The sequence below is a fragment of the Crassostrea angulata genome, chromosome 2 (assembly GCF_025612915.1).
Source record: "Crassostrea angulata isolate pt1a10 chromosome 2, ASM2561291v2, whole genome shotgun sequence".
In the NCBI taxonomy this organism is placed as follows: domain Eukaryota; kingdom Metazoa; phylum Mollusca; class Bivalvia; order Ostreida; family Ostreidae; genus Magallana; species Magallana angulata.
The window spans coordinates 15,280,457-15,290,567 of NC_069112.1; the positions used below are offsets into that span (position 1 = coordinate 15,280,457).

General features: G+C 35.5%; 1 protein-coding gene across 1 annotated transcript in view; it reads left to right on the top strand.

Moving 5' to 3' along the window:
• The window catches only part of LOC128173848 (protogenin B-like), a 54,878-nt gene extending 45,261 nt beyond the window's left edge, over window positions 1-9,617 (top strand). Inside the window, exons 20-21 of the mRNA XM_052839525.1 lie at window positions 1,800-1,946; window positions 2,806-9,617. Of these exons, the coding sequence (XP_052695485.1) occupies window positions 1,800-1,946; window positions 2,806-3,552 (894 nt within the window). The 3' untranslated portion in view covers window positions 3,553-9,617. The remainder of the gene's footprint in view (window positions 1-1,799; window positions 1,947-2,805) is intronic.
• Window positions 9,618-10,111: the final 494 nt, after the last annotated feature.

Here is a 10,111-nt window from a genome sequence, read left to right on the forward strand (position 1 = left end):
TCCATGTATATATATATATAATTCATTTCGAAAAAATAAATTGTGTTCTTTATTTGTTATACATGTAGTGCATGTTATTTACAATTTCTATTTACTAACCATATTTGAGTGTTAAGCTTCGAATTATAAGCAAGATACAGAGATTTGCTCACAATTCTATGTTTGTACATAGATCTTAAAAGCTAAAGATTAAAAAAGTATAAAAAATTGTCAATATTTATTACGAAAATTTTCAAAATCTGTTCTTCCAGAAACCCACTTATTGAATTGTAAACTTAACCTTTTTAGCTCACCTGAGGATGGGGCCACAATAAGGGGGTCGAAGTTTAACAAATGAATATATAAAGTAACTCTTTAGAAATCTTCTTCTCAGAAACTAATCGGCCAGGAAAGCTGGAACTTGTGTGGAAGCATCCTCAGGTAGTGTAGATTCAAAGATGTGAAAATCATGACCCCTGGGGGTAGGGTGGTGCCACAATGGAGGGTCGAAGTTTAACATATGAATATAAAAAGTAATTCTTTAAAAATCTTCTTCTCAGAAACTAATCGGCCAGGAAAGCTGACACTTGTGTGGATGCATCCTTAGGTAGTGAAGATTCAAATTTGTGAAAATCATGACCCCCGAGGGTAAGTTGGGGCCACAATAGGGGATCGACGTTTTACATAGGAATATAAAAAGTAATTCTTTAAAAATCTTCTTCTCAGAAACTAATCAGACAGGAAAGCTGACACTTGTGTGGATGCATCCTCAGGTAGTGTAAATTTTAAAGTTGTGAAAATCATGACCTACGGGGGTAGGGTGGGGCCACAATGGGGGATCGAAGTTTAACATAGGAATATATACAGTAAATCTTTAAAAATCTTCTTCTCAGAAATTCGCCGGCAAAGCTAAAACTTGTGTGGAAGCATACTAAGGTAGTGTAGATTCAAAGTTGTGAAAATAATGATCCCCAGGGGTAGGGTGGGGCCACAATGGGGGGGGGGTCAAAGTTTAACAAAGGAATATATAGGGTAAATCTTTAAAAATCTTCTCAGAAACTAATCACCCAGATGATTCTTTATAATTGTTAAGACTTTGGCTCCAGGACAATTCTTTTGCCTCACGAGAAGGTTCAGAGTTTGATGTACGTTTATATCCCATATATAAACTATTGTTAGGGATCTTTTTTAGATCTGCAATACTCAACATATGATATGACTATAAAATCATCCTGTTAGAAAAGGGACTAATGATTATAAACAGAAGAATATCCAGGGGAAAATGGATTTTATTTATACAGGATTTACATGAATTATTGTACATTGTTCAGATAGTTTGTATTATGACTCCATTGAGCTGATTTTATCATACCGCTTGTTCCTCAGGTGAGCGATGTGGCCCATGGGCCTCTTGTCTTAAATTGATGCCCGCAAATAATTTGTTAAAGTCACAGTTTCATGGATAGGTAAATTTGTGGAAAATGATCAATGGTGTGTTGCTGAAAAATTGCACTTTGATGAAGGTTTTATTTCATCAGCTTGCCAACAAAATCCACAAAAAATTGGAATTCATCAAATATTTATGAGAGAACAGTTACTGTGGAATAATTTTCATTCGTTGGGGTCAATGTTCATTGGAAGCCAAATTTTGACGGTTATTTCGTTGGTAGTGTAATCGAGATACCTTTAATGGATATTAAACAATGATTGTATATAAGTTCGTGGGCATGTTAATTCATGGGCAAAGGTTACCATAGAAAGCCACAGACATTGGTGCCCTACAAACAATGATGAGTACAGTTATTATTTTTCCTCTGTAGGGTTGCGGCAGTGGGAACATCATCGTCACACCCAACGGCTCCAGAATAAACGGCTATGTACCTTTCAAGAACGGCATGAAAAACGGCCACATTTCAAATGGTCACATGACTACCTTTGTGGGCTATGCCAATCTGGGAAGCATGGAGGTAAGGCGACCTAATAGCACAGCCGCATGAATGTATATAAAAGCCATTTTTGGAGTTTATTAATGTATTGTTAGATCATATTAGGTAAAGTTTACGTGATTAAGAAGGGGGTGGAGGGAGCAAAGCGACTGAGCCTCTTTTTAATCGCATAGATTTTACTTAATATGATCCAACTTACATAGAACATAATCCACTTTTTAATTGGCTGATCAAAAGTTTTGCACCAATCAAATCTAATCTTCATTTTTGTTCAAACCTGACAATGTTTTAAACAAATTAATAAACTCTTGCATCAGAAGATATAATTTAGACATATCCTTTTTATTAAATACAAATGTAATAAAGACAGATGGCTTAATTTCTATAAAGAAGTGATGTGCTTATAATGAGTGGAAAAATATTGGTCAAGAAAAACTCTGAATTCAAAATATATAGAAAAGCAATTTTTTTTCTATATGAAAGGCTTTTGAATAAGAGATTTGAATGGTGGTAATCATTTTAAGAATATATGAATGACCTAGTTAAACAACCAGCCCCCTTAAGGGGAAAACTGTGTTATATGCATTATATGAGTGTTTTACTGTAGTTTAATTCTGTTGCATGGTGGTATCCAAGGCCACTGGTAAATGAGCAAGATATAGAAAAAAAGTGAACCAAGTTTTTGTGTTAAATATTGTACATTTGTAATATTATTCTGGCTGATTCATTGAAATGCTATTTTCATATGGAAAACCCAACTGTTATTTCTGCATGAAAACTCAACTGTTATATCTGCTTTTAAAAAAGTGCTAGTTTTTTATGGAAAACTTAACTGTTATTTTTGGTCAAAATAGTAAGCTCTGTTGTTTTTTTTCTGTAGGAAAGGAGGGGTCTGATAGCGGCCATGTTGTCGGGGAGTGAAGTAAGTCACGTGTCAGAAGATCCCACCTCACTAGACAAAGCTCCGGACCGCGATTCCCTTCTGGACGGAATCGACAAGAGTCTGGAGGACACAGAGGACAGCAACAAGAGTTTGAATGAACAAGACAGTTCCATACAAAATCTACCTCCCGACGTGTCAGACGACGTTCGGCAGCCTATTGCTCCGTCACACAGAGACGTCGTCGCACAAAATACCTCAGAAAGTGTCGCCACAGCTACGACGTGTCAAGGAGAGATTGTCTCCCCTTCTCATCCCTCACTCAGGGGATATCATTGTAAGTTACCTACCTCACCAGAAGAAAGGAAACATGGAGGCAGCGTGGTGGCGTCCTCACCATCAACCTCAGTCACCTCAAATCCTCCTCCTCCTCCTCCTCCTCCTCACTACAGTCATCAGGGACAGCCAAGAGGTAAACAGAAGGGCCAAAATAGTGGCCGGGAGCCATATCCAGAGGGCAAAGTTCAGGACCTGCCAACAAGCACCTGTAATGGCCATTCGCATGGTACACCTCGTAGTATCCATGAGGAACCTCACACAAAGTATACCTCATCTCAGGAGAGAATATTTACCGGTCAGCGGCGGGGGGATCTTCTTCGTCAGAATGCCCCCAAAGTGTCCAAGGGCGGGAAGGGGGCCCCTAGTGAACGGGGGCACCTGCGGCGAACGGCCGATGTGAGCGTCTGAGTTTTTTTTTGTTTTTATTTAAAAAGAAAAAAAAAATATGATGGTTTTCCTTCCCCCGGATTTGAAGGCTCTCATGACGAGCTTAATCATCAGGCAGGATTTTTTGCAGCTATTGATAAAAGAAACGTTTCTCAGTGAAATGGAAACTGTGTATTTGTTTATATTGGTTATGTTCATACTATACGGGTGTAATTCAGGGGCCCCCCCAAGAGGGGGAAGAAAGGCTTGAAAATTTTTGTTGTTGTTGTTGTTGCTTTATTTTCTACATGTGAAATGCAGGTCAGAAACATTTGATGTATATTGTTTTCCCCTAGAGGGGGCCCCTGGGTAGCTAGCATTTTCTTTTTGTTCTTTTTGTAAGTTTATATTAATGTGTATGCCTGGACTACTTTATCAGATGATATGTCTTACAAACTTACCTCACAGCTCCATTAAATTATTTGACGTGGCTAATTCATCCCCCTCCTGACCCCCTTTTCCCCCCCTTACAAACCGGTTTCAAGGGACAATCTCATAACATGTTATTGGGGTTTGTTTGTTTTTTCTTTTTTTTCATTGTATTATACACCTATGATGATGTGATCCCCAATTTGTTTATGAAAAATGTCATGTTGAAAGATTTTTAAACTTGTTTTCATATCACATTGCTGATATGTCTTGAGAAATTCAAATCATCCTATGGATTCGGTATAATGGTATGAAAGTTTAACGTAGATAACAATGATTCCATAGTTTTAGCGTTGGTAGGAAAGCCGTTGTTTAGAATTGTGAATTTTCAATGTTTGCCAAAATGATCTTAACACAGGTTTTTTCCCCCTGACATTTAGAGGGTTTTTTTGACATCATTTTTAAAATTCGATTTTTAGAAGTGTAATTGTAATCAGGGCTTGAATTAAATTGTTTGTGATGTAGATTATGTTGAAAACAGACAAAAAGAAAAAACGGGTTACTATTGAGTCGATATTTTAAGCATCCCAGGTACACTGAAACTGAACGGGTCTTTTTTATGTTGTATTATTATATTTTGTGAAGGAAATCTTTAATTATGTGGATCTGGAGTTTTGAATTGTGATGTGTGCTTTTATACCCCCCCCCCCCTTTCCCTTTTTAACTAGTATAATCCCAAATAATACCATAGAAAAATGTAATAGTTTATCTATGCAAATGTCTTTAAAATTTTTATCCAAGGGCATTGCTACATTTGAAAATCTTAACTAGGGCTTTTTCAGAAAGCGAAGTTGTTTGATTGTATTTTTACTTCCCTTGAATATGAGTTTCTATGTTGAATCCATTGAAACCAGTGTTGCAGTGAACATGTTATTGATCGAAGTTAAAGCTAGCATATCAATGGCTGACATTGGGCGATCAAATTATTTTACCAAAAATCAAAACAAAACCATGGATATGGAATTATTTAGTGCTACTTGTATGTTGAAAGTGCTATTTTTTAAATTATAATTTTGACATTTTTTTCCCTTGTTTGTTAAGATGCTTTAGGATATTTTAATGTATTTTAGATTTTTCTTTAGATCTGATGATTTGATCTGACAAATTTCTTGAACTCTTTTTTGTTCAATCGGCAGTTGTTTAAACTTTGGGGGAAAAAGTGATATTCGATGTACTGGTTTTTAATAGGCATGTTGAAGAATTCAATGCAGAAATATTTTTTTTTGATTGATTTAATCTGAACTTTATGCAGGGATTTTTATCAAGTTCATTATTCAATTTTTTATATGAGCCTGTAGCTCTTTTCGGAAGGAAACTTGAAAAGTGTTTTCTGACTGAAGAAGAAAATATTTTTAAAAGGGTAAGACGGTTTCTATTTGGTGGAATCATCCACTATATACAAAATGTACATGAATTTGATAGTGTTGTTGGTAAACAAGAAACTATTTTTTTTCCCCCCATATATTTTTGACTTCAAATATTCTTAATGGCCCATGTTGGTGCATGGTATGTATGGTGCAGGCCTATTGTTTATCAGAAATGACATGTTTTACAAGAAGTTTATAAGCTGCTGTTTCTAACTGGATTTGGATTTTAAATAGCATGAAGGGAGGTATCCGGATGTGTTGATCCGGATTTGACGAATCATGTTAAAAATCTGGTTCTGTTTCTAATACTGGCTTTTTTCAGTGTTTTATATCAGGAATTTTTGGGTTGAAATCATTGAGTAGAATTTTTTAAAGTATATAACCATCAGGAATTTTAGCAGCCCTTCCAAATCTCTGAAAAACTTCACCAGGTTTCTCTCCCTCTCCTTACAATCTTTACAATTTGCTACACAATCATATAAAGGCTAAACTGGTCATGGTGTTTGTGGACCTAGAAAATTAAAATTGGATAATAATGATAGAAACATTTGTCAAGAATGATCCTCTTATTGTTTGAAATACACTTTATTTAAACCCCACCCCCCACAAAAAAAATTCCTTTATGAATATTTGACGTGTTTGATTGATGATTGTCCGTCTTTTATATGTATACAAATTGATACAGACTGCCTGTTGAATTCCCCTTACTGCTAGAACAGGTTGTGACCTTTTGAACTTTATGGGATAGGGAACCTTCTTCTGTACATATTCATCATAGCGCGGCAGTTGTCTGTGGTGCCTCGCATCCATTACCATACATTATATATCTCACACTTGTCTTCTCCTCATTGGCTAGTACTCCTGACTGGACTATTATGTGTAGTATGGTTTACTTTATTATTTCACTGGCCATTCCTGGCCTGTTAACATTGTAGTCAATTTTCTCCTCTTTGACCCCCCAATACCCCCCCCCCCTCCTTCCCTTTATTTTTAAAATATAGATACATGTATGTGTCTTGACGTAGATTTTTGTTGGAACAAAAAAGTACTGTATGTTTTGTCAGACCTGCTAACTTTGTGAACTTTTTATTGTACAACAAAACATATTTTTTTGACATTGGACCTTTCTGCACTGTCAACTCAAACCATGTCGTAACCCCGGCGACCTCTTCATACGTTACCATGGTTACCTCTTATGACTACCTCAAGATGCCTTTTGCTCGGTATGCATTTCTCAGGGAGCGTTCATTATTTCTTACTGCGAGCAAGAGGGATCTAGAAAAAAAACTATTATTATGGAAAGAATTCTTATTTTGAAATGAATCAAATATTCATTGATGTCAGATTTTTACCATTTTTTTTTGTTTTTTTTGTTTTTTTTTGGAAAAGAAAAGAAAACCATTTTTGGATAAAAAACCTGAACTGTTGTTATAAGATAATATGAACTTCTTTTCCTCTCCTCCCGGTTGTGTAGAGATACAAGTGCGATTAAGACTGACGGAAGCACAGCTAAGGCAAAAACATGATTTACACCAGAAAACTTATTGACATTTACAAGCAGATGACACACATGCAATTTGATATTTTAAATGAAACATTCCTTTGTGCAATTATTTTACTTTAAATTCGAGCACCAACTCCAAACTCATCAATTACTCCCCAATGGTTCGGTTGGATATATAAGGAGCCGAGGCTAGCTTGTAAACATAAGGCAAATTCCATCACTCTTTTTGGCCAGGAGGTAGAAAAATTCCAAATAATGGGTGCGACCATGTTAGTTCTTTAACCTTGTGAAATAGTCCATTCTGAAAAGGATCACATACCTTAATCACTGGGAACCAGCAACAAAACTTGATAGGATAATGTATTGACAAGGACCCCCTAACACTCATTTTATTTTTGTTGATGTTCACAAGTTTAGCAGATAGTATTTCTTATTTACTGTGTATTCACCTGAAACTACTGTAAAATCACTAGGTCTGACATTGAAATTGATATATTTTAAAACTGATGTTTTGTTTGTGTGTTTGTGGACATAATTTAGATCATTTAGAGCAGTAGAAACTCATGATTTTGTTTACCTCAGGACTGCAGAATTCAGGGAGAGGCAACTTGAACACACAGTTAACCAATACTTGAACACAAGTTGAATATTTCTTGAACACAAACATAATCACTTGAATTACCTGATAAGTTTTCATACATAATTTTTGTAAGATGTTGAAGAATATGAGCATGTTAAAAAGAAAAAAAACTATACAGTTCCTTTGAAAAACACTGAAAGGGGTGTGAATTATTGTTAATGTGAATATGAACTTTGTTTTCTCCTATTTGTGCTTGTACTGGTTTTTCAGTTTAAACGTTACAGAAGTTGATGCAGAGTCTCAGTTGAACACTTTATAGGATTTGTGGAGATTTCTCTGCGTGGTAGTTATCAACAGAAAAGGAATGGGGCATCAACTTGATTTTGAAACTATATGAAACCAAAGACTGTTTATGTGTTGTAAATAGTGTTTTATCAATTTTTACAGAAAGGAAACAAACTTTTTTTTTTTACAAAAAAACCCATAACAAAGGATCTTCGACTATACTCTGTTATACCTTTAATCATACTGAAACCGAGTGAGCGCCCTTCGAGATATGTTTGTATAGAGTTGCTTGCCTTGAATTTGTTTGTGGTTTGAAATCGACGCCGCGGCGGTGAAGGAAAATATTATTATAGGACTTGTTTGGTTTTTTTTTCTCTTAAAAAAACCCCTTAACCACGGTGATCCGACACTGAGCCGCGGCGGAGATCAACTAATCCCGGTGAATACGAACCTTTTTTTGAGATGAAATAATTATTATTGATAGTTATTTACATGGCAGTGCTCAAGTTGTCGACGACAGAATGATTATCATCACTGAGGTCTGTATTTCTATATATGTGTGGTTTTATTTTTTTTTCTCTCTCTCGTCATGTTATCATTTTTTCCCTCTTCCTCTTCATCGTAGTGAATTACGAAGCCAGAGACAAAAATGTTGATGTTTTTTATTATAACTTTTTATTAGAGGCCCGACACACAGAATAATTTCTCTAGGTTTTATTTTAAGTAATATAAATAAATTGTGCTTAATCTGAATTTTGAATCAAGATTTTTATACATTGCTTCGTTGAATAGCAACTTATGACCTGAAATTTTTAATTTGTTTAAAAATCGCCTTGGTACATTGAACAGGGTGGGTTATTGCCTCCCAAAGATAAACCTTTAGGATCATTAGAATATGGCTTTGAAAATCTGAAGAAGAAAAAATGGCTTCGAATCGGTGACTTGAAAACGTAAACAATCTCACTTTTGGCCTAGATCTCACTTTTACATAAGGGAAATGACGTTGAAAAAAAAATAAAAGACAGAGTTCAAAAGTAAGTAAGTTTAAGTGTCATGGTCCCCGATCTTTGTCGGTGGAATTAATTCTTGTTTAACTGACTGATTTTTTTTTTTTTGATTTATTATCAGACATGCCAGTTGGTGTTCTTATTAATATCACATGCTAAGCGGGTGGAATGTTCCTCCTACAGTTTTACAACTTTTTACTTTTGAATCAGCTATGTTCGACCCACGATCAATGAACCTGGGTTCCTCTTACATGATGAAGGCGTTAAAGATTTACTTATTTATCAAACGTATTTATTGCTATTTTGAGACCATTTAGCGGTATAAGTCCACCAAACCTTGGTGAGTGGAAAAGATACGGGCATTAAATGAAATCTTTTTATATAAAACAAATATTTACAAGTGAAATTAAGGAAATTGTGTGAAATAAATCAGAATTTTTAAATGGTTGTAAATGGATTTTTGAACAGTGGATTTTGTTGTATCAACTTTGTAAGCTTTAGTGCATATATACGATTATGTCAATTTGTCATCAATTCTTTGCTCTTTTTTTTAAATGTGTGTTGACCTCTAAAATACGTACTGGCATTGTCGCATGCAATGACATCATTTAAATGTATGACGTCATTAAAGGAGGGAAAAAACCCAAGACTACAGTTAAAAAACAAAGGGACTCGAGATGTTTTCTATCTTGATATTCGTCAATTTGTAGTTACTGTGTATTTAAGATTTAGAAATCGTCCGTGTGTTAATGTGTCATTGCCTGTTGAACTGCTAGTATGTATTTTGAATATATATACCTCTGGTCTGGAGCCGAGCATCATTGTATTCTTAGGTTGGTAACACGATCATCATGTAATAAACCAATACTCTGTAATCACGACTCGTCCTTGTTTATTGGTATCCATGGAAACAACATACAGGGGCTACGGTACCTGAAGAGTGCTGATTGGTCATTGGTTAAGGCCGTTTTTTATGGAGGGTAATCGTGTTCAAAAATCCAGACATGTAAACTTGTAAATCCGAATATGCAATCGTGTTGATGTGTGAGCCTGAGCATGAATATGTGTAATTCTGATCGTGTAACCTATAAAACTCGGGCATAAACACGTGTAAGATTTGACTCAGTTCCTTCGCATGATGCACATTTTGCAACTTTATTGTTTACATTAGTTAATTAAACCTTCAACTTTGCACACTTTCAATCCGTAGTTTCTGCATTTGTAACTTCAGGCTCGGCAATAGCACATCTTACATGATACAAATTGACAAATGTAAAGTCTACAAGTTTGTCGAATTTTGACATGACCTTATATGGAAACAGTGACGTCACTGATAGAGAAAGGCTAGCTGCAGGTAAAGGCATGCCGT